The sequence below is a fragment of the Pleurodeles waltl genome, chromosome 8, assembly GCF_031143425.1.
Source record: "Pleurodeles waltl isolate 20211129_DDA chromosome 8, aPleWal1.hap1.20221129, whole genome shotgun sequence".
Taxonomy (NCBI): domain Eukaryota; kingdom Metazoa; phylum Chordata; class Amphibia; order Caudata; family Salamandridae; genus Pleurodeles; species Pleurodeles waltl.
The window spans coordinates 472,712,357-472,738,034 of record NC_090447.1 but is presented as its reverse complement, the minus strand read 5'-3'; the positions used below and the strand labels follow the sequence as shown (position 1 = coordinate 472,738,034).

General features: G+C 42.1%; 1 protein-coding gene across 1 annotated transcript in view; it reads left to right on the top strand.

Moving 5' to 3' along the window:
* The window catches only part of MFSD9 (major facilitator superfamily domain containing 9), a 122,525-nt gene extending 99,840 nt beyond the window's left edge, over positions 1-22,685 (top strand). Inside the window, exons 5-6 of the mRNA XM_069204439.1 lie at positions 12,959-13,168; positions 17,015-22,685. Coding sequence (XP_069060540.1) covers positions 12,959-13,168; positions 17,015-17,826 — 1,022 coding nt within the window. The 3' untranslated portion in view covers positions 17,827-22,685. The remainder of the gene's footprint in view (positions 1-12,958; positions 13,169-17,014) is intronic.
* Positions 22,686-25,678: the final 2,993 nt, after the last annotated feature.

The window sequence follows — 25,678 nt, the reverse complement described above, 5'->3', positions numbered from 1 at the left end:
TTGCTCTTGTGGTTTGATTTCTAATTAAAGCACTGTTCACTTTATATTGTTCTACTCAATCAACAAAGCTTTATTCGGTCAACAGGCCATCAAAGCAACACAATAATAAATAATCATGATATATAAACACATAAAAACAATACATTCCCAGTTAAAACAATTAAATAGCAAATCCACTTTAAAACACAATTACCCAATAAAAGCTCATAAATCAACCACATCACTCCCTATTTGCAACACATGTTGAGTATATGCCGTGTTGCTACTAAAAACTTACTAATGGCAATAATTTATGCACTAGACCCGTGACTTTTTAAAATCCTCAGTGCTATCGCACATTTGTTTATCCCCATTTCCCGACAAATCGTACGAGTCCATTTGGACCTTGGGGATGAATAAGTAGGGCAAAAAAACATGAAATGTTCGACTGTTTCTGGGGCACCGCCACACACAGGACATATTTCGGAGGTAGCAGTATGTCCCCAACCACTCGTCAGAGACTTCAGGGGCAAAGACCCAAAACGAAATCTGGCATATAATCCTTTGCCTAAAAGGTCAGGTATCACATCTAGATAAGATTCAAACTGTGGGTACCATTTAAGATCAATAAAACAATTGGTGAATTGGCCAAGGGATTTGCAGCAAATATAGTCATTACTCACATGTGACCAATATACAGATTTCAGAACTTTTATATGGGATTTCTCTAAAATATAGGGATTCAGATTCAGAATTGTGGAACCAATTGGATACATGCTTTACCCAAGGGATAGAGGCAGAGTTGGGCCTCCCTAGCAACTCAAGAAGTGGGGTCTTAAAAATCTCCAGTTCAAGAACAATGCAAAGCCTTACCCAATATAATAAGGGTCTTAAGACAATTATATCGGCTATTCGATTTAAACCCAGGTCTAAAAATATTGGGATCAGTGGAGGACTACAGGGGCATGCAACCAAAGCCCTCCCAAAATTATTCTCACCCACGGTTAGTCTATTACTTTTGGTGGGTCCCCATACTTCCGAACCATAGACAGCAGAACCCTGTGCCTTAGCCACATAAATCTTAATCGCTGGAGATACAATTTTAGAGGTCGTGCTCATAAAAAAGCGCAAAATAGAGGCTGCTCTATGTTGTAGAAGACCCACACTTTTATTAATCTGATCCTCCCAACACAATTTGCTGGATAACCTCACACCCAGATAATCAAATGTGCTGACCTTATTCAACGGGACTCCATCCAATATGATAGTACATTTCTTATTGCGTGGTCCCGGATGGAATACCATCAATTTGGTTTTATTAAAATTCAACTCCAGGCCATAATTCTGACAGAATAGATTAAATCTATCGACAAGGGTTTGAAGCCCCATTGGGGTCTTTGAGATAAGAATTGAATCGTCAGCAAATAGAAGAATAGGGATTTTCAGGGCATTTAGGGCTTGGGCATCATTCAGGCAGGAAAGCATGTCCTGTACCACCTCATTAATAAAAAGAGAAAACTAGAATGGGGCTAGAACACAACCCTGGCAAACTCTCCTATGAATAGGGATTTTCCCAGTCAGCTGCCCCATCTTGCGCGTATGTGTCTTTGTGCAACCGTTTTAAGATCTGTTCTACTCTTTATATATTGCCTCTTGGAAATCTTTTCAAGTCCTTATATTACACACTTTAAATTACAGGCAGTACCAACTAACAATGACCCATAAGCAGTTTTTACGCTCCCCTTGCATTTTCTACATGTTAGAAATGGGGTCTTTGGTTAGCAGTCAGGTTACCCCCTGTACAAGCAAGGACACTCACTCTAGTTTGGGTAAAGGAAAATCACCGTCAGTTAATCTAATCCCCACTCACCCGCTTGGTAGCTTGGCACGAGCAGGCAGGCTTAACTTCAGAAGCAATGTGTAAAGTATTTGTACCAACACACACAGTAACTCAGTGAAAACACTACAAAATGACACAACACAGGTTTAGAAAAATAGGTAATATTTACCTAAACAAAAGAAGACCAAAATGACAAAAATCCAGCATACAGAAGTCAAAGTATGAATTTTTAAACGAATAAGAATCTTAATCCTTAGAAAACAGTGAGAAAGCTGTTGGCGCACAAAAGTACCTTGGTAGCATCAAAATAAAGCAGCACGGGCAAGTGTGTGTCGAAAAGGGCCAGCGACGCGTTGATTTCTCACCCGCAAGCAAGAACATGCGTTGTTCCTCCTTCGGTCGGGTCATCGTGCGTCATTTCTTCTCTCCTGCAAGAGAGCGATGCCTCAATCCGGACGGACACCTCAGGTCCAGGCATGCTTTGCGTTGATTTTTCGCGCCCAGTGATGTTGCATTTAAATCTCGTTGCACGGTGTCAAGAAACCACTTGGCATTGCAGGAGTCTCAGCAGAGAGTCCAGGTGCTGGCAGGGAAAGTCTTTGATGGCCCTGAGACTTCAACAACAGGAGGCAAGCTCAATTCAAGCCTTTTGAGATTCTTCTCCAGCAGGAATGCACAACAAAGTCCAGTCTTTGTCCCCTTTCACAGGCAGAAGCAGAAATTGCAGGATAGCCCCACAAATCACAGTCACAGGCAGGGGAAGCACTTCTCAGCTATTCAGGCCTTCTCCTTGGCAGAGGTTCCTCTTGATTCCAGAAGTGATGTAATCTTCAGGAGTTTTGGGTGCTCTTCTTGTACCCCTTTCTGCCTTTGAAGTAGGCCTGCTTCAAAGAGAAGTCTCTGTTGTTTTCAAGATCCTGCCTTGGCCAGGCCCCAGACGCACACCAGGAGGTTGGAGACAGCATTGTGTGAGGGCAGGCACAGCCCTTTCAGGTGTAAGTGACCGCTCTTCACCTCATCTAAAAAACAACTTCACTAAAAGATGTATTTTTAAATTGTGAGTTCAGAGACCCCAAACTCCAGATGTCGATCTGCTCCCAAAGGGAATCTGTGATTTAATAATATTTAAAGGGAGTCCTCATGTTAACGTATGAGAAAGATAGGCTGTCAGGACATGTACAAAATATAACTACATGCTCCACCTTTAACATACACTGCACTCTGTCCATGGGGCTACCTAGGGCCTACCTTAGGTGTGCCTTACATGTATAAAAAGGAAAGATTTAGGCCTGGCAAGTGGGTACACTTGCCAAGTCGTATTGGCAGTGCAAGACTGCACACACAGACACTGTAGTGGCAGATCTGAGAATGTTTACAGGGCTACTCATGTGGGTGGCACGACCAGTGCTACAGGCCCACTAGTAGCATTTGATTTACAGTCCCAGGGAAGTTCTAGTGCACTTTACTAGGGACTTACTAGTAAATCAAATATGTCAATCATGGATAAACCAATCAACAATACAAATTACACAGAGAGCATATGTACCTTAGCACTGGTTGTTGGTGGTAAAGTGCCCAGAGTCCTAAAGCCAACAGACACAGGTCAGAAAAAATAGGAGGAAGGAGGCAAAAAGATTGGGGAGGACCCTGCAAAAAGGGCCAAGTCCAACCCTACGCAATAATACATTTTATTAGAGTTGCTATTAGTATTAGGAAGCATTACGGAGATTCATAAAGTATTGGCCATGAAAATGATAAGCATGATTACTTAAAATTGAAAATCATTGGTTGTGTTACTATTAGATAATTGATGTGGGTGAAATATGTTGTTTGGTATACTATGAGCTGTTGTCTTTATGGATTGTATTTATTGAAGGTTTTTTTATGGCATGCTGCTGAATAACGATTAACTGAGCGACTGATGGCTGACTACCAAGGAAAGTACTGCTAGTTTGAGTTTTAAACCTCTCTTGTGAGGACAAGACCACAAATACAAGAGCTCAGCAATGGCAAGTTGGTCCCAAATGAAGAGAAATGTCACCTTATAGGGAACAGGTGTACCAGCTAATGCTATTTGAACAGAATCTGATCTAAGAGAAGGCATGTATTATTTTACTAGATCGATGCCCACTGGCAGTCAAAATTCCAGGTCGTCCTTTGAGCTGTGCGGTCTTCAGGAGTTTGCATCTTGAAATTTTCAGACAAATTCATGAAAAAAGGACTCATCCATCCCAGGTGCGGTTTCAGTGAATGGTTTAGAGAATGGAATGTGTAGAGAAAGTAGATCTTAAGCACTGTTCGCCACGTATCCAATTACTCTGAAATTAAAAAAATATAAGTCGGATTTGAATGAACAACAGACAAACACTGCGTTTCACATCTTGCTTTGTGTGAAGAATTGAGGTCAAGGTCAATGGGTAAGATAATATGCTGAGAGGTCTACATAAGATTACAAGCGAGCAACAATTCTCATAAATTATGCAATTTTGAGCTGATGAACTTCTTCCTGGCCATTGCCATTAGTTTGTATAAGTTGCCAAAAGTTAGGTATTTTGAGCGTGGTGGATGCGTATAGACATAACATGGCACAAAGTCCAAAAACCAGGTGAATATTTCTTTTATGTGCACATAGCAATCGACTTTTGTTCAGTGCTTGATTTAAATGGTGAAGTAGTCCCTGTCTTCTATTATCTTTAACATTCTACTGAGACAAATGCACTATGTCAGCCCTTCTCAGCTCAATGTATCATTCATGGCAGTGTCTTGAGTGAAGAAGGAACTGGCATAGTTTATTCTTTGGTGTATTTCAGTGAATCGTGCTTAGCGTGATATTTACCCCCAGTATCATCATAAGGATTTTAGGGCTTCTGGGCAAGAAATATATTTGAGGCGAACTCAAACCCTGTGATGCCCAACAGTGCTAAATTGTATATCTGATAGAGACTTCTAGCTGCAAATTCCATACCTTTGCATTCTCCCCAGGCATCAGACAGGATCTGGAAAACATTTTGGGAGCAGTACCCATGTGTGCTAGCAGGTGGTTTTGATTCGTTCCGCACACGTTGTCGTAGTTGTCCACTCGAGAAGTGATGTTGCAGTACTTATTAGGCACCACCCAGGCATGCTAACATCAGTTCTTTTCTTTCCGCACCAGAACATGTGCTGATCCAGAGAACAGCTACCTCTCAATCAGCTTTTAACTAAACTTCTTCCTCATTTTGTTGACAATTTTTGAGGTTTTTCTTTCTGGTGTGTGGAGGATCTAATCCCGGAAGACTGGTATTAAGCCCTGCGGAGCATGTCACTGCCCCATGTCAGTAACAGATGCGCACCTAGTCTGTCAGTAATATTTAGAGCACGACCACAACCCAAAGTCATGCTCCAATTGCTGGGCCGTGCATGTGAAGACTTTGAAGAAGTGGTACCTCAAGCTGATAATGGCCCGGCACACGACTCTGCTCAAGTTGATGTCACGGTTGAGAGGAAGGTCCCTGGACCAGTCACGAAGTCTGAAGTCTTCTTCGTCCCATTCCAAGTCCTTGGGACGATCGGGTGAGTTGAGGCACAAGAAGAAGAGCAAGATATTGAAACTGTCTTTGACTTCTCCTCATCAGTCCGCAGATGAGGGATTGTCAGCATTCTAAGCCTTGTTCCTCAGAGCCTGGACTGGTTCTTCACCTCCCCAAGTGTCTGGTAACGACTCCTGCCCAACTCAAGGAATTTTATGAGGCCATACACCTCAGTTGTGGGCAGTCCAACCACCTGGTCGACTTTGGGCCCCATGGAGTTGAAGAGGGCCCCATTATGTTCCTCTATGGCTGCTTTGGCCTCTGTGCCAGTGGGGCCCCCAAGGATCCAGTCCTGGATCCAGACCAGTACCATCTCAACCTTCCCTGCGCTGGTCCTGATGCTGATGCACTCCGACAGCGCCATCCCCATTGTCATCCCCGACACAGAGCCATATGGCCATCACCCTTTGCCAACTCCAACACAGGCAGGAGCCTTGCCTCCTAGATCAGAGCCTGGGCCCTGTTCCCTTGGGCTAGGCCTCGCGGGAGACTGGGAGGGGTTGCTGGATCCTTTAGAATATCAGCTTTATGAGGAGTAAAGCATGGACTGGTGTGATGAACTGGGTGAAGTCAGTGGACTGGATACCTCTTCAGATACTGGTATGCTTTCTTCCACTACCGTAGCTATGGAGGAGGGAGCTTCCTATGTTATGGTGATGCAGAGGGTGGCTGAGATCCTAGACCTTCAACTACCCCTGTGACAGTCAAGACTAATCTCTTGACAGAGGTGCTAGACCCAGGAATCTCCACCTCCAAACACCTACTCCTGATCATCAATGCCCTCATGGACGTCTTTTTGGGTATCTGCTCCAAACCCTGCACAGGGGTTTGTGTGAATAGGAAGATTGTCCACCACCTTCGCCAAGGACCAAACTTCCTTATGAAATACCTTACTCCAGGGAGCTTGGCGGTCACTCTTTACCTTCCCACGACGATTTCCCTACTGCTCCCCCAGATAGGCAATCAAAGAGGCTGGACACATTTGGGGAAAAATATGTTTTCTTCCCCCAGCCTGGCAGTGTGCTCCATGAACACTGCATGCCTTTTTGGGCAGTTATTTCCACACCCTGGGTGACACGGTTGTGCAAGTGCTGCCACAGGTTCCGGAGGAGGCCTGGATCGTACTTTCTGACTGTTGCCAATGGGAGAGATGCAACAAAGTTCACAATTCATTGCGGACTTGACACGACCAACTCGCAAGGCAGAGCAGTTTCCACACCAGTGGCCGTGAGGCGCCATGCCTGGCTGAGGATGTCTAGCTTTTAGTAATGTCCAAGCTTCCATTATGGACATGCCCTTCAATGGCACCTGTCTCTTCAGAGGCAAGGCAGATTTGGTACTCGAGCGCTTCAAGAGCTTTCAGGCTATGGTCAGGTCCTTGTTCTTCGTGGTTCCCCACCAAACTGCCTTTGGCTCCTTTTGTGGCTATGGAAGGTGCTTCCAGCTGCACCATTGACCAACCAGTTACCTTGCTACACATGTATCCTGGCCTCTGCCTGGATGAGGGTGTGGTACCCATAAACCTTATTGGTTAGGTAGCTGGCTGTCTGGTCAGTCCGCTGCTCCCCCCCACCACTGCAGCAGCCTCCAAACGCTCCTAGTCTGCTTCTTTACCACCATGGGCATCCAGCTGGTGGCAGGATTCGCCATCACCTGCCCCACTGGCAGTCTATAACATCAGACAGGTGGGATTTGCTGATTTTCTGAATGGTCACTCCCTCACCTCTGAGACTACCCCTCCACCCATGCCATCATCTTACGACCGGCTGATGGTGGTTCATCGGTCCCTTCTCCACCAGGAAGTCGCAGGTCTCTTGGCCAAGTGAGTCCTAGAGAGGGCTCTGAAGCCAGAAGTGGGCTCTTGTTGCTATTCCCGATATTTTCTGGTCCCAAAAAGAACATATATGATCCCTCAATCTCTTTCTCAAGAAGGAGAACTTCAAAATGCTCATGTTGGTTCAGGTCTTGTCTGCACAGGATCCAAGAGACTGGATGGTATAGTTGGACTTGAGGGACACCTATTTTTAAATCCCCGTCCTGCCTGCCCATCTGCAGTTTACGGACGTCCACGAGCATTTTCAATTTGCCATGCTCCCCTTTGGCCTTACCAGCGCTCCTCGGGTGCTCACCAAGGTAATGGCGGTCATTGCAGCTCTTCTGTGGAAATCAGGGGTTCCAGTCTTCCCCTATCTCTGTGACTAGCTGTGAAGGCGGCTTGCCACAGGCTGTCATCTCCCACCTCCAGACTGTAGCGAACATCCTGCATTCGCTTGGGTTAATTATAAATGTCTTGAAGTCACAACTGATTCCCTCTCAGATGCTCCCTTTCATCGGAGCTGTTCTGGACATGATGCAGTTTTGGGCCTATCCTCTAGAGGGGCAAATCCAGGGTATTCAGGCAATGATACTGATGTTTCAGCCTATATCCTGTATTTCGGTGAGACTGACTCTGAGGCTGTTGGGACTCATGGCTTCCTGCATCCTGTTGGTGACACGTACCACATGGCATATGTGGTCTCTGCAGTGGAACTTGAAGTTTCAGTGGGCACAGCATCAGGAGAATCTCTCTCAAATGGTCCAGAACTCAGAGAGAACTACAAAAGATCTGCATTGGTGGCAAACAAACTACAGTTGGGTCAGAGGCAGACTCCTCTCCCTTCCCCAACCAGATATGACAGTAGTGACAGATGTGTCACTTATGGAATGGGGTGGCCATCTGGGAGAGGAGGTAGTCAGAGGACTCTGGTCTCCGGTGGAATCCGGACTCCACATTAACCTCCGAGCGATCCAACTGGTATTGAAAGCATTTCTACACACCATCAATAGAGGGCTAGTGCAGGTGTTCACAGACAACACCCCTGCATGTGGTACTTCAACAAACAGAGCAGAGTGGGATCGTGGACCTTTTGTCAAGAGAATCTGTGATTTTAGGCATGGCTGGAGCTGCAGGGCATATCCCTGGTGGTTCAAAATCTGGGAGGCTCTCTGAATGCCAGAGCAGACAAACTCACCCAAAGATGCCTAGTGGATTAAGAATGGCGTCTCCACCTGAAGGTTATGCAAGGCCTATTTCAGAATTGGGAGAGCCTTGATTAGATTTATTTGTCTCTGCTGAGAATGCACAGTGTCAGCAGATTTGCATGCTGGGGCTTTCAAGGCAGCTCTCGCTCAGAGAAGCTTTTCGTCTTGAGTGGAACTTAGGCCACCTGTACGCTTTTCTGCCCATATCGCTCCTGCCCCGAGTTCTAAGAAGATCAAGAACAAAGGGGCCAAGTTACCCTTGTCACTTCAGGCTGGGCACAGAGAGTCTGGTATCCCAACCTACTGAGCTTAGTCATCGATCCTCTGATCAGGCTGTGCCTTCGGGAATATCTTCGGTCACAGCAGCAGGGGAGGGTTCTTCCCCCCAACCTTGCCACTGTCCTTCTTGCTTCGAGATTGAGGGGAAGCAGTTGGCAGCTTTTGACCTTCCTTCCAAAGTCTGTAAAGTCATCTTAGCAGCTGGCATCCTTCCACCAAGACTGTATACGCCTGCAGTTGGAAGAAATTTGTGGTATGGTGTGCGGAAAAATCTGTTGAACCTCTTTCTGCACCCTGTTTTTGAGGTTGTACTTTTCATTTTTTGGGCATTCTTAAGGGCTGTTTATCTGCCATGTCTGCCTTGGTGCAGTTGGCTGATAAACCTTCTTTCACCACTGGACTGGGAGCTTAAAACAGCCCTGGAAAAAATTATAAATGTAACCCCCATATGTAGAGATGCTAATGCGCACTAGAGCCAGAGCAACTCTTTGAAGTTGCAGCTGGGATCGCATTACGTGCACCATCACTTCTGGATGCCAAAACCAACCTTTAAGTGTCAAAACTGGCCTGCTGTGGCTCCAGTCTCTTGGGGGATTGCTCGCTTGCCGAAGTGGCCAGTCCAGCCCGTGCCTTCTTTGTTCTTGTCCCCTATTGTACATAGGTTTATCAAAGGTCTTACTCATTTGTTTTCTCCTTCTCTCTTCATTATGCCTCAGTGCGGTCTTAATTTGGTTCTAACATTTTTGATATGTGCTCTTTTCGAGTCTCTCCACAATTATCCCCTCAGCTTCTCATACTGAAAACAGCCTTCCTTGTGGCAATTGCAACTGCCTGCCGAGTGAGTGAGCTGCAGACTTTTTTTTTCTATGCCACCTTACCTGTCTGTATACCCTGACAAATTGGTGCTTTGCACAAGGGCCTTTTTTTGGCCAATAGTGGTCACACCTTTTCATGAAGGCCAATCAATCACCCTGCCTACTTTTATGTGCTCTCACATCCTTCTAAGGAAGAGGAAAGGCTCCACTGTCTGGACCCAAAAAGAGCATTGACGTTCTAGCTTGACCATACCTTTGAGTTCCGGGTGAACCACCAAGTCTTGGTGGGGTATGTTGGTGCGAACAAAGGTCACTTTTTGCGCGGACGATGCAGATCACAGGCAAGGAATCGATCGACACCACCAACTGATGGTCAGGGGTTACTGCTTATGAAAAATCCTACAGATCCAGTCTGACATCAAAGGTAACGCATCTGCAGCTAGATATAGTTTTGATCATATAAGGTGTTACCGAAGGTAAGTACCTTGTTCGTTAAGGTTTCAGATACTGAAAAGCACAGAAGTGATCTAGAGAGAAAGTTCACTTTCCCATGCTTGCCCTTAGAAGGTGGCGGCCTTGGGCAGTTGCCCACTGAACCCGTGCCTTAAAACTTCTCTGGTTACCACAATTTCCTTTACCTCAAGATAGTTTTCAAAAGCAACAGCTTATGCAAAGGCCGATTATATTTCGAATGTCATTCTGACAGAAAGAAACAAGTTCCTGTTTTCTTCCTTAGGGGCCATATAATTGTTTTGTTTCTGCATAAATCTAAGCATTTTAGTTTGGCATCAGAATGGGCTAGTCCTGCAGGGACAGAATATGTTTAACTGCCTTGCAACTCTTTTCTAAACATTTGCTTTGGAGACCTTATCCTCCTGGTTCCAACAACTAAATTAGTATGTGGCTATTACAACTGAGAAATTCTCTGTTCATTTGTTTTGTGAATCTCTCTATGAATCACTCTGTAAGTTGTTTGTTGATAATCCTTGGGATCTGTGAATCATTCAGAGTCACTTATTCTTCCTTAATTATTTGCACATGGTCATAAAACATAAATCAATCAGATTGCTCAAATCTCCAATGCAGATCTATGTTAGAGAGAGTGGCATGGTCAGGAGCTCCTATACAATTCAGGGGAGTCAACCTTTTGTTGTAAACTTAAGGAATATTGGTCCCCAAGATGAATGAGTGTTTTAATAGAAATGTGGGAGATAATTAGATAATTATGCTTCAATTCCTCTTAGGAGCTAGGACATGGAGATACAGCCTTGTAGATTTGTATATGTGTAGATTTGTTGAGTTTAATATGCTCTTTATTTCCATTGCTGAGTCTTTGGAGCAGCCATGACTCAATAGAGGTGTAGTGTCATGTGGCTCATGCTGCTCACCACTTTAGTATTTTTATGAATCTTAATATATGAGATATGGCATTTGAAATGATGAAGTCAGGAACAACTGTCTGTGATCAGAAACATAGCCTTGGAATTGAATTTATACGTATTAAGTAATATCACATTTCTCTAAATTGTCTTTGCTAGGCTTTGGCCTGGTTACTTTATTCGATTGAGAGAGGAAGCATTGGTACAATTAACACACCCCAGGCACAGTTCTAAAAACTATTTACAATCCTGTGTTATAGGATTCCAAGTATACATTTGCGGTGTCCAGCAAATGGCTATCTATAAAGACATATTTAGAAAACATATGTACAGTTGTAGCCTTATTTCATGTTGTGTAATAGTCATGATAATATTCTGCAAGGGACTATCAAGATGGAAGTGTGGGCATAAATGGAGGAGTGAACGAGAAATGAAAGATGGCTTCTCAAAATGGGTGTGGGAGTTAAAAGATCCAGAGCTACTGACATGCTTCATTGACCCCAAAAGATACCTCACCATTATTCCAGTTGACACCACTGGCTCTCCATCCATAAACACGCTGTCTGATGCTAGGGCTGCTCTGGACATGTTTATGCCACCTTTCCTGAGGAGGTACATGAATGCTGCATCTTCCATTTGCTTCAGTTGCACATGATTTGATTCCCGGGGATTGAGGAGCCATGGCTGCTTGCTGAATAGAGCAAACACACACAGCACTTGCAGGTTTACTTGGTGCATGACATTACAGTGACTGGAACTTGCCACAACACTCTTCCTACACAATCCTTAATGTAAGAAGTGAATATATATGTTATTGCAATATTAGGAAATGTGACCGAAGAGGAACTGTAATCAAATACTGGATTGGTTTTTTTTTTTCACATGATGCTGCATATAGTCTTCCCCCATCTCCTGACCTCCTTCAGACACCCAGCCACTGTACCTTAACAGAGATAAGACAGAGCACAGTGCTGTCTGGAAGCATCATAGGGCATACATTTGGCATTCTCAGCTTTAGATCTCTAGATTCCTCCTGGTAGGGGGAGGGATGTACTGTACTCTTTCCTCCCCTCTCCTCAAAAAAACTAATGTTCAAGATCAGCATTAACTGCTGCAAGTTGCACAATGTCACACAGGCCAACCCGCAGGGTTTCTAATCCATGACCTCAGGTCAAGCCACTAACCTGTGGATTCACCTTTCAAATGAACTGTATATCTGGTTGTTGCATCACAGTTCAATGACCATCTTGAGTCAATACCAAAATGTAGAACATAACTCTATCCTCTCCTAAAATCCTGAAAAACAATTGTCTGTTTCATCATGATGCAACTGCCTGGCACAGCCTTGTGAAGACCTTATAAAAAATCCTTGTAGTAATGCTCACTACCTGGTTTGTAGGCTTTGTGGAAAACCAGTGTCATAAGTGTGTGTTATAGCCTCCTTTTCTTTTTTGCATGTAAAGAATATCACACTCACTTTTCATACATGTACATTATGTACGCACTGTACTTCATTCTGTCTATATGAAGTACATGAAGGCGCACATAAACTATAATTGTAATGTTATGTGTACTAATAATTTTAGATATATGTCTACCTTCCACCCGTTTGCCATAGAACTGAGGAGTTGGGTTTCATGCACATGTACTTAGAAATCTATACATATTCTTTGGTTAAATTGTGGTGCTGATTCACAAAATAATTTTTGATTATGGAAAGTAATACTCTTAGCGTACTTTTGATGTATTCGTATACGATTTTGTGAATCTACCCCATAATAGCCAACTTACGATTAGTAGAAGTGCAAAGATGACAAAGTCTATTTTATTTTGTACTAATTGTTTATGAATAGTTGCTGAACATTTCCATTTATATGTTTTAAAGCCAATTCACAAAGTCATGTAAGAGTATGTAAAAGAGTACTACAGGAGTACAACTTTATGTACTCCAAAATGCTTTTGTGAGTAGGCCTCGATGTATTTAGAAATGTACACACCATAACAAACACACTGGGGCACTCATTTCGTATTTGAAAAATTCTAATATGGCTCTCTGTCGGTTTTATTCGTTTGCAGGTATCTTCAAACACTCACTCTCCATCTCTAAAGCACTTCTCTCTGATCTTGTGTCTGAGAGAGATCGCCCACTTGTGATGGGAAAATTTAATTCCACCTCCGGTATGGGCTTCATACTTGGACCAGTGGTTGGTGGCTACCTTACAGAACTAGAGGGCGGTTTTTACCTTGCATCCTTTCTCTGCGCTTCCATATTCGTTTTGAATGCAGGTAAGCTGTGCATTATTCTTGTGAACACATTGTGTAGCCATTTATGCAGTTACGTTTTGTTGTGCTGTTTTTGAACAGCTACCATCTTGCTGGTTATATTTTCAGTCTTATGAATATACTGTAAAGTTGGAGGTGATAGGTGAATGGTTTGCCGTTTACTTCCATGAATAAAAGTGGTCTGTTTTATATGATAAAAATCGTATTTGTTTGCCAACTCACAATAGCAGTGGGATTTAGCACTATCAGACTCCCCAAACCAGTACTAAACAGCAAGTGTTCAATTTCAGGGAGTAACATATTTTGACTGTGATGATAATATTGAGGTGTTTTGCAGCAAATTAGTGCACAGTTTGGGCAGTATTGTATAGACCAGCTTTACATTGTATCTCATTTTTTAAAGATGTGGATATATACTTGTGCTTTTGTGACGCATCACCATGGAGCTTAACCTGAAAGTAATTAGCATGCTCGATAAAATAGAACATTAGGAACGTTGAGCGCCATCAGCCTCCCTGTCCAAACTGGGAACGTACCTACTGTGAACCTAAAATATTTGGATCTGACCTCGGTTGGGCCTTATAAGGTATGTTGGCATTCGCAGAGTAGGTCTTTAGTGCTTACTGAAGATCTGTGATGCTTACACTATGTACACATTAGAGGCAAAATTTTACTCAAAGTATAGTTTGCTAGCTACCAATCTGGGGATAAACGTGGACCCAAAATGTGCATTCACTGTTCCATACACACTACATACACACCCTATTTCACTTTAAGATTTGTCATATTTCTCTGGCTCAGCTTAGACTCAGTTTCCAGGCCTTTGCCCCCACTAATGGGCCAAGTTAATTAGTCCGCTCCCCAGTAGAGTGATCAAAGGCATCCCCTGCAAGAGAGCAATTAACAGTGTTTGACCCAGTTCCTGAGAAATAAAGGAGCGGGGAAGAAATTGCTTCTCAGATGGCATCTGGGCTTGGATAGCCCAAGCCCACTGGAACAAATGAGGAGGGCCAGACTTTCTGGAGCTAACCCAGAAGGGAATCATCTTTGAACTTTTTTGTGGGCCGGGGTAAGACATTTGTGTCATCTAGGGGCAGAGCTGAGGCTCTCAGGAGAGGTTTTTCTGTTGACCACTTGAAATCACTGTTTTAGTTTGTCCCAGAAGGCTGTGCATGTGGGATGGGGCATGGGTGGAGGGATGTTCTGGCATCTTAGGGGTGCCAGGCTTCTAGAACTTTCCATCCCCACTTAGAAGCCCCTCACAATTGAAAGAGCCATGAGAAGGACCTCGGAACAGTGATGGCTAAAGAATGTCGAGGTGGAAGAAAAATACATTTGATGTCGCTGCATGGATGTACTAAACTGTATTACCTCTAGCTGACCCACAGGACTAGAATTGGTCTCACCAGGGCTACCCATGCTGGCCCCCATAAGCCTCCTGAGGACCAGTTGAGGGGATGGACCTACAGCAAATCCTGGATAGCTCCAGGGAGACATCTGTAGACCGATCTTGGACTACACTGACCCACAGGTGCCTTTCAAGGAGCCAGGAGGCTCTTAAATCTGTGGAGCACAGTAGAGACGGTATTCTTCTGGCTAGCAGAAAAGAGATTTACAAGATGCTCCCATCAGTACAAGAAACCAAGCAGGGGATAGGTGTGGCTAGGGAAGTACTTAAAACCTCAGCTCCCAGCAAAAAAGTGCCTTCAGACTCCAAGAGACCTGAGAAAACTGCCCCTGGTGTTTGGGAATAGTCACCAGGAGCAAATTGTGCCCAAATCTGTTGAAATTGGCACACTGTGGCATAAAAAACGAGCCTAGTAAATTTGGCATCCGGGGAAAAGAAATCAAAAATTAAAAAAATGCCCATGAGAAGGGCCAGGGTCTAAGGCTCGGCAGGGCCACCCTCTCAATTTAATTTATCCCTCTCGGGGGGAGGATGCATGTCTGGTAACCCCTGCTGTAAATGCATTTGCCCCACCGGGGGCCCTTTTTACCCATGGACTGCAAAACAGAAGATGGTCCTTGAAACCCCAGGATGGCAACAAGGAGAGGAATACCAGGCCAGATGCATTGCCTGCCCCCTGCCCCAATGTAGCGGCTGGAGGGTTGCCCCAGTGTTTGCAATCCTTGCCTGCCCTCACCGTAGGCTGGGAACATTGCATGGCTCTCACCTACAGGCATGAGCAGAAACAGAACTGTGCTTGCCAGGAGGTAGCACAATTAGGAAGGCACTGGGGAGCTGTCTGGGGCCACAGGCCAACCTCTGCATCCTCCTCCAATCTCCAAGCCTGGTAGAATGGGGGCACCACAAATTAAAAAAAACGGTAAAAAAAGAAATGGGATGCAAAGCTGCTCTTAAACCTTAAAGGCAAGGAGCCCCACAATTTACCTGTTGGCGTCTGTGGTGCCTCAAGAGGGGCAGCAGCACCACCAGCCAATAGAGAGTGCTTTGGAGCTGCAAGGGGTGCAACAGATTGTCTTTTTTTTTGTTTTTTTAAAGTCAGCGTAAGTTTCCTTAGCTTTAAAATTACATAGAGGTTATAATTGTTTTTAGGCCCTCCCAGACATGGAGCTTTTGCTCTTGGGCTCTGCAGTGTGCGAACTCCTTGTGGTTAATCCCATTACTGCAGTAGCAGTCTTATTGTAGTAAAAGAAACACTCAGACCCGTGTTTTTGATTTTGAATGCTTTGATCATGACAATCTTGACAATGCAGTATTTCTCTTTACAATGTATGCTTCTAACTAAAGGCACTGTTTCCACTGATTTTAATGGTGTTGCAAAATGTATTTATGGCATTTGTTACATTGATATGATGACACCCTGACAGAGTCATTCTACCTGCCTTATTCATAATGCCAATTCCTTATATTGAGGTGTTGTATCTGGTATGGGTGGGGATCGTTGTGGCAAAAGGGGTCCAGGGAAAACTAGGGCTATAATGTGATATAAGGTGACATTAATGGTATTTCCATTTACTGGATGTACATATTTGTAATGTAATACTTAGTACTTTGTAGTGTATGTAATATAAGTGATTTTCCTTTTCAAAAGGAAAATCAATGACTGGACAGTCATTTATTGAGCATTGTTGATTGTGTACCGGCAGACAGAGGTTATTAGCCCACATCATCTCCCCCAAGTAGACCTTGGACTACCCTGCCTGACTACCCTATCAGGTGCCACAATATAGGGTACTAGCTTCTCAGTAAAAAGCCAATTGTGGATTTATTACTTGTGCATGACTCGCATCCTTCACAACTAATAACCCAATATCCTATAGGCCAAATTGAAAAGACGAAGAATAATTTTAATGCCGCATCTTGGAAACATTGAAGCTTTTTCAGCAAAGATGATGGCAAATCTAGGTAGATATAGATTCTAATTAGAATGAGAGCATCAATTACTGATGGCAGGATTCTTGTGAAATGAAAAAGAGGGCCTTTCTTGGTCTGTTTAAAGTAGAAATGCAACCACGCCCGTACCACTGAGCAATAACCCTAATGTCATCTCAACATAATTTCTTTCAGGTATTTTTCAGGTTTTAAACTGAGAAATCAGGGCACATCTGCTTCCAATGTAACTTTAGTTCACCCTTGACTGAGCTTTTTCTATACTATTATATAGACAAAGAGAAGAGAAGCCAACCTGAGGTAAATACAATCAAATATTTACCGGTCAGGGCATAGGCGATGGGTTATGCTATCCAAACTAGTTCTCATTACTGTTCAAAATGCTCACGATTTTTCTTACTGCTGGTGAGCTTGTTACTTGAATCAAGAGGACAGGTCTACAGAACTAGCAGAAGTGTCACTATGGTGTGTAACTTGTACCTTTTATGTTTCAGGTCTCGTTTGGATACTGCCATGGAAGGATAATTCTGACATAAACAATGAAGGCAGTCTGAGTAGCAGAGCAACTGTTGTCAGCTCCAACGCATTTGTGGAGATAATTCCAGAAAATATGCATTGGAACCTAGAGTCTAAGCCAGTAGCTAATGGATCGGAACATTATAAAACACGCCAGTTCCTCTGGACTGAAGTAGCTTCTGTTTTGAAGAAGATAATGAAGTTAGCATGCTCTGAGTTGAGGGACATATTTTTAGTACGTTTGCTAATGGCTATTGCATTAATGCTGTATTATAGCAATTTTGTACTAGGAATTGAAGAGAGATTTGGAATAAAACCAAAGGTCAGTGGCTACCTCCTAAGCTACAGCAACATACTTGGTGCACTCACAGGCTTCATTATTGGACCAATAACAAGACTTTACATGTACAACACATACCAAATGTTGCTCCATTCAAGCATTCTAACATTTTCCCTACTTTTGCTCTATTCAACTGCCTCTACCTTCTGGCTGGTTGTTATATGTTGCTCTTCTTTGGATTTTTCAACCACTATTGGAAGGACCTGCATCACTGACCTTGAGCTGACTTTAAGTGGAAATCTGGCCGTTGGCACCCTTATAGGTGTTGGTCAGTCTGTGACTTCAGTGGCACGAATATTTGCACCTCTTCTTTCTGGAATTGCTCAAGAATTCAGCCCCTGTGGACCTCCAGCCCTCGGGGCATTATTAGCTTTGGCAGCTGTTCTGATAATGTTTATAAACCAACCACGCTATTGTGTTCATACAAACTCCAAATTAAAAAGACGTTAGTGATTTTTATGTAAGTTAATATAATATAATTATAGTTGGGCAAAACAGTGGAACAGTGTAAGCCAGATTCGGTATTTCTTGTAGGATTCATTAGATCTAATTTTGGTCACAACGCTGCAGTTAGACTTTTATACCTCACGGTGTTCTACACATAAAACACTGAGATGCATGAGTAAAAGGAATCTCGCCTACCACTATGAAACTTTAAGAGATGTAGCACTTCTCATTGGAGATTTTCACATACAAGAAGATCAAGCCTGGCAATATTTGAGAGCTTTTTAAGTGCACCTTAAGAACTCAAGAATTATGAGCAATCTTATTTCTGGCCTCATTGGTCCTTGGTACCAATGGTTTCTAGACTGTTATAACATATATGTGATAGACATCTCAAACCGAAATTCTCTTTCCAGGTACATCATGCAGTACGCAAGAACTCAGTATGAATTGCACAAACAGAAACATTGTCTTGTAGATAAAGTGGTGAGTGAGATATTGCAAAATCAGAAAGCATTTACGATGAATGTAAAGTCCAGGGAGCATTCATGGTGTATTCTGTACACTTAATGTCAACTTTGGGATGTAGTGAAAATGTAGAAACTCTTAAGTGAAATTGATGATCAAGGTCTTATTAAAGGTGGCAGTTCTTGAGTCTTTGGTAAAATATTCCAGTGAAGAGTGCCTGTTGGAAAATGTCCTGAATCTGGAGGTGGGGGAGAGGATTTACATATTAAGAGGAACTGTGGAATTATTGGGCAAAAGGATGGGCCTGTTTATTTTGAGAGATAGTGTGCACAGTAGAATTTCAGCTAAGCCATTTGGAATTGCCCACAATAAGATGGAAATGAATGAGCTAGGTCTAATGAATTAGAGCTCTCCTGTGAGCTGAGACTTGGGATGCTGAACAGTGTGTAAATGATGAATTTCAGTATTTAGCATGGCACGAGAAAGCTGTGTGCGCTATACTCTGTTTAAGAAAGGCATCAGGAATATGTCATGCTGATGCAGAGTAAACAGCAAAATATGGAATGAAAGAAAAAGGATGAAGGATAAATGATAGCTCATGGAAGAAGGTTAGGACGTTTGTCATGTAGTAAGAGTTAACACTGTCTTAGTGGAGTACTTATAGTTGACAACTGTTGCTGAGTATCTTAAATGTTCTTGGTGCTCAGTTGCTGGATGAATCGATTGAAGACATTATTTTTTTATATCATTCAAGAAGGATACATTGTTAGTACTGGGATGGTAATGACTGTTTTGAAGTATTAGGAAAAACCACATACGAGTAATAAGTTGAATAGGTAGGCCAGTCAGTAGGACAGTTGAATATTTGATATGATGTGATATAAAATGATTTGAACAGTATTTGTAAAGTGCAACAGTTACCCGTAGGAGTCAAGGCTAACTGTCCTGAATAATTTCAGAGTTTAAGTAACTCTTAAATATGTTTTACTGTAAATAATTTTAAAGACAGAAGTGTGTGTACAAGGCACATTAGGGTTTACCAGCTGGGAAGTTGGGATAAGTTCCCTCTGTAAGGTAAAATAGTGGTTTGAGGAGGGAACTGGCATGACGAATGAGGGTGAACAATGAGGGTGTCATAATCAGTTTTATTTTTGCTAGGAAGAAGGTACAATTTGGTGGGAGAGACAATGGTGAGATAGATGCATGAGGCATGACAAGGCAAATTACAAGGTCTTTAAGAGATGGCAGGGTATGTTGTGGGATACTGTGAATATCTGGAAAGGAGAAAACATAGCTGGGCTGAGGGTCCAGGATGGGGCGGAAGGGAACGATGTGTGTGCTTTAAACAATTCTTACCCCATTTCTTTTTCTCAGTAAATGTGTTTTGCAGAAATAAGTGCTGGTTCCCCAAAACAAGTGTCGGTGGTCCCCACAATATATGTCACTATTTGCAAAGCTTGGTTTTGTTTCATTGTTCATAAACAGAAAGGTTGAAGTGAGCCACGGTTGAGAACATGAGGCAAGTTGGTGAATGCATCATGTGTACGCTGTTCGAGAAGTGACATCTATGGATTGTTGTACAAAGTAAATACATTTTTTTGGATTGAAGTTGTGAGGTGATAAAGAAGGTACATAATGACAATTTGCATTTAGAGATGGAAGGCACAGGGACGTCTGTGATTGTGTGGCCAAGGTATCAGTCAATGGGTAGAGAATTATTTGGTGTTTTAAAGTATGATAAAGGCAATGGCATTTTTATGCAAGTGCAAGGGATGGGAGAGATTGATTGCAAAATTTTGGGTGAAGGGTAAGCCAACAAAATTAAGTCCTTGGAACTGGGAATTGGTCTCTCTATTATCATTTCTGAGGAGGAGACTAGTTTTGGAGACAATGTGGCCAGGCGAAGGTCAGGCGCCACCTGACATAATAAGGGGGATAGTAGGATGTTTATTTTTTTTATTCTGGGTGGGGTGGGGTGGGGAACATAACCCTTTTCAGTACATTAAAAGAGTATGTTTGTTACACCACATCAATAAAAACACATTTTTAAATTGTTCTCCATAGAAAAAGTGCAAAACCAAGATGTCTTCCTAATGTGCTTATGATGTTTACATTTTGTTCCATCAATTGTTCTCTTTTGTGTGACACAGTTTTTATTCACATATGGAGATACATTGCTTTACATAACAACTCAATGAATTGGCTTATTTTCACCTCCTTTTTAACTCTATTTGTCCAGGTATGGACATCAAATGCAGTTTTCAAGCAGACCATACTTGTGTGAATGAGAGGTATACATTGTATAATCATATGTTGGTTCAAGCATAGCTTCCCATCCAGGAGGCACTGAGACATATTGGCTGTGAAAAGGTCCTAGAAGATAGATATGCCCTCCACAATAAGTGAATGATACATTTGTTAAATGAGAGAAAATTGTAAATTGCACAGTTCATTTAGTGCTTTGTTATAACTTTGTGTTCACAAACAGAATATCTAAATTACAATATGTTTGCTTGTTATTTAGGTCAGTGAGTTAAGACTCACTGCTGAGATGTGTATGTTGTTGTAGGACACCGATTCGAATGGTGCTATAGCTATTTCAAACCTGCATCTCTCCTGTGTTGATAAATTGATTGTCATTTAATTAGTTAACACTTATCACTGTACTTTCGGGGAAACAAAACAACATTGTCATAACAAACGCTACTTAAATACCAAACCATCATTGTTATTGTTGACTGGTGGTGGGGTATGTCAGTAAAATCATAGATGTATGTTCTCTGCCTCATCTTTGGTATTGCTCAGAATCTAACTCTGTGTACCTAGTACTGAACGGGTATTATCCGTACAAATCACTTTTCCTATTATATTTATAACTATGTTAAGTAATGCAACAAATAAAATTGTAGGAGTAAATGTTCAGTGGCAATGAAAAAACATGTAAAGGGTGATTAGGATATTCTAATGGGATTGTGGAAATGATTGGAACCAAAACAAGATCACTAGTTTTGCTCTTGTAAAAGTAAGCTTGGTATTGTCTGTGATGCCAGTAGGTGAGGCTGTGCTGCTTTTGTTATTTTAATTTTCACATTTGTTTTTGATAGTATTAGAAAATGTTGTTGGCTGCTAAAAGAATCAATGTCTAAAGATAAACTGCTAATTTATATATGTTCTGATATAGACCAAATATTTTATGGCGATTGAATTATATGTATATAGAGATACCTGAATAGATAATGAGAGCTCTAGGCACATTTGTTTTTATACATATAAAATGGTTATTGTTGAAAATATTGAGATTGCTGAAATGTAAGGACTTCAAAGGTTACATAAACAGTCAGTTTACCCACCCACTTTTGAAGCCATTTTGTGAGGCTCATGAGGCCACATGTGCAATAATATGGCAACTGGTGGCGTGTCCTTTTCGGATACACCACGTAGAGACAGCTTATGCCTTCAATTTAGTTCTATATTCCTGAATGGACAGTGTTTTTTAAATATTTTTTGGAATGTCAAGCCCTCCATCAAAAACAGTACTGCTGGGGATACGCAAGCTAGCATGCACGGATCCAGCAGCACCTGACAAACGACAGTGGCGGCAGTGAAAAAGGAGGAGCAAAGAAGCAGAGAGCCATGGTAGATGTTATATCCTGTGCCTATTGGTAGGCTTTTTTTTTTCAAATTAGGACATTCTTCCTTCATATGACATAGGGCCTGATTACAACTTTGGAGGAGGTGTTAATCCGTCCCAAAAGTGACGGTAAAGTGACGGATATACCACCAGCCGTATTACGAGTCCATTATATCCTATGGACTCGTAATACGGCTGGTGGTATATCCGTCACTTTTGGGACGGATTAACACCTCCTCCAAAGTTGTAATCAGGCCCATATGTCTTAATAGACAGAGCATGGTGCAGCAGGCTTTACAGTCCATTAAAGTCCTGCTCCTATGTCATTTGTTCTTAGGTTTAACTTGGGTCAATAAGAGTTGTGCTAGCCTTTGCTGGCCTGGATAGCTATACTTTGCTTGGTGTTTTCAGCCTTATTCAATGTAAGCTACTGAAAGTAGTTTATTGAAGAGAAAAGAAAAAGCACAATATTTTATGGTATATTATGTTAAAAATATATTTATTCAGAGTGTTGGATATATGGTTTCAGTGAACCTTATTGCCACTAGGTAGCTAATCCAGTGATGGTAGTAATACTATTTAGATCAGTTCACCGCCTGTATGTGTGTACTGTGTTTTTGAACTGTGTATTGTTGCTGTCCAGCTACTGAGCCTCACACAAAGAGATGTTGTACACAAGAAGTAAGTGTTGTCTAATAAATGTATTCACCCGAAACTTACATAAATGAGGTTTCATTAAAAAATAACTTCTATAACTGGGAAAATATGTACAATGAAGGTTTTGGGGCATGTTTTAGTCAAATATTTGAATATGCATTTGAAGTAGACAATGCAAAATTAAACAAACATTTTGCTCGAGTTAGAGATATTAGCATTGTAAACACCTAACTAAACTTTTCTTGCCACATAAACTGAAAATGAAAAGATAAACAGTTTCACATACGCAAGCCCATGGTTGCAAAGCAAACACACAAAAGGAAACAGAAGTTAGCTCGCAGTGAAACATATAGGCAAAAGTGCAATTATCCATGTAACCAGCAAAAGTGCAATTATATGATCGATGTCATGCAAAGCTTATGACTACTGCCCAGCGAGATCTCGCTATCTACAAAACAAAGAGAAAAAGTGGTCCAGAAACCATACGGAAAACATGGAGCCTCGTATGTTTTCAGTAGTAGGCCAGTGCGCTCGAGGAGGGCTAAACACCGGAAGAGGCATGATGTATGCATGCCTATCACTAATCAAATCAAGCAAATTTTAAAAGACAAGCCCACAAACCAACCAAAGTAATGGGCGTGGCTACAGGCCCGTGGAGAGATAACAACAGGGACAGAGCGCTTTGCGTGCTCAGCCCAAAAAGGATGAAAGTTGGTCAGTACGTTTTGTAATTTGCTTTGTATGAGTGTTCCCGCAACATTGGTGTGGTCTAGAGTTAGTGTGCAGATATCTGGAAGGAATGTCTGTACTAGTGAGGATGTAGCTACACAGGCTGTAAATACTACTTCTAAAAGTTCCCACTAGCTAGAGAAAGAACATGCGTGTTATGCATGTCACCGAGCATTTTTCAAAATACTAATTGGAACATCTTCTGATGTTAATGTAAAGCAACAGCTCTATTGTGGCTGGATGTTTTCCTTCTTTCACATGGCCTGGGTTGTGACTATGGAACCCCACACAAACTGCCCTACGCCCCTAATAAGCATGAAATGTGTATTTTGTTTTTAATACAAGGCTGTAGGCAGAAGACTGCCAACTATTACAAAAAGTCCAAAGGATATGCCTTCTAAAACCATGTTCAGCAGTAGCACAATAACCCCAGCTGCATGCTTTGATTGATAACAGCAGCAGTGTGAAAACTATTGTAATACATGAAGTGTCGGGACAGTAGGAAATATATTGGAGGCCAACATACAGCATCAGTGAACTAGACATAGCCATGATACGTAATTCTTCTAGCAATACCCACCATCAACAACCTTAATGAAAGACACATCCCATTACAATTTAACAAGCATTAGCAAAGCCAAAAGGTCTGGCTCTGTTAAGCAAAGACGTTCTGTTGCAGTGTTTTGTGTTTTTTACGTTTTCTTTGCATTTATTTGACAGATAAATTGAAAGAATAAAAATAAGAAAGAATGATGCTGTCTAAACCTGGTGGAACAAAAACTTAACATTGCACTAGACTTTGCCAATGCTTGTTTCAGGGAGGTGTTATATTTTTTATTGAACCCTGCTCAATACCCATAAATAGCAAAAATGAACAATGATACACCACCAGACGCTTGCTGGTACCTTATGTAAGGCACTACGGCATGTTCACTTCCCATACAATAACTTTATATATTAGTTGTTTTCACACAAAAATATGCCAGGTTTGGTTTCATGTATTTACATTGTTTCTGTTACAGCACTTTCCCACATGCATCCAAATAAAAGAAAAGGTTTGCTATATTTTCTTTCTAGAATTTAAAATTGGAACAAGCATTGACAAGGCCAATAAATCTCACCTATGTGATTGGGTTTGGTGGAGTGGACTAGAGTGGGATGGTGTGGAGTGAGTGGCATTGTGAGGTGTAGAGTAGAGTGATGTTTTGTGGAGTTTAGTGGAGTAGCATTTTGAGGAGTGAAACCCATTGTGTGGAATGGACTGAACTTGTGTGGAGTGGAATTCTGTGGTGTGGAGTTGCATAGTGTGGCGTGGAATGGTGTGACATCCTGTTGCGTGGGGTGTCATTGTATGGTGTGGAGTAGAGTGATGTGTGTAGTGGAGTGGACTTGTGGTGAGTAGAGTGGAGTGGCATGACGCTAAGCACTTCAATGTCTCTACTGAGGTACTAAGCACTAGATAAATACAGTTGTGGCATTGTGTGGAATTGAGTGGCATTGTGTGGAGTGGAATGGCATTGTGCGGTATGAATAGGCATTGTGTGGCTGGTGTGGAGTGATATTGTGTTGTGTGGAATGTAGTGGAGCTGCACTGTGTGGCATGGAGGGGCAATGTGGAGTAGAGTGAAATTGCACTGTCGCATGGAGTGGCATTGTGCTCAGTGGCATTGCATGGAGTGGAATTGTGTGGCAAGGAGTGGCATTTTGTTGCATTGTAAGGAATGGAATTGTGTGGCTTTAAGTGGAGTGAAATTGTGTTGAATGGACTGGAATTATGTGGCATAGGGTAGCATGGAGAGGAATTGTATGGCATGTGACGAGTGGAATTGTGTGGCATGGAGTTAAGTGCTGTGCTTTTGTGTGGGGTGGAGTGGAATTGTGTGCCATTGTGTGGAGTGCTCACAAATCTCTGTTGCCCTTTCTTTCCTGTCTAAATTCTACTACCACTTTCACATTTCACCAGAGCTGCTCAGGATGGTTGTTTTATAAGTTTGTTGTGATTCTCTGAGCAGGCTGATCTGTTTAAAATTTTAATGCACTTTTTTTTTAACTTTGCTATAAGACATGGTTCTAATGAAAAAATGTCAAAACGTGTGCAGCATTAGAAAATAATATGCAAAGAGCTTTGTTAAACAGTGCACATTATCAAAGACATCAGATTTTTACACATAGACAATGAAATGCAACTTGCCAGATGTACGAGTTTCACACTGCACATGTTAAGGAAACAGCAATGTCCGCTGATTAATGACACGTGATACCGTTTTGAGGATAGGTTAGAGCATAAGTATAGCATCAAGTATGTGACTAGACATGAAAGGTGAGTTATAGAGGCATTTTTTTGGACGGTATCTGAATTCTTTCAACTGAATA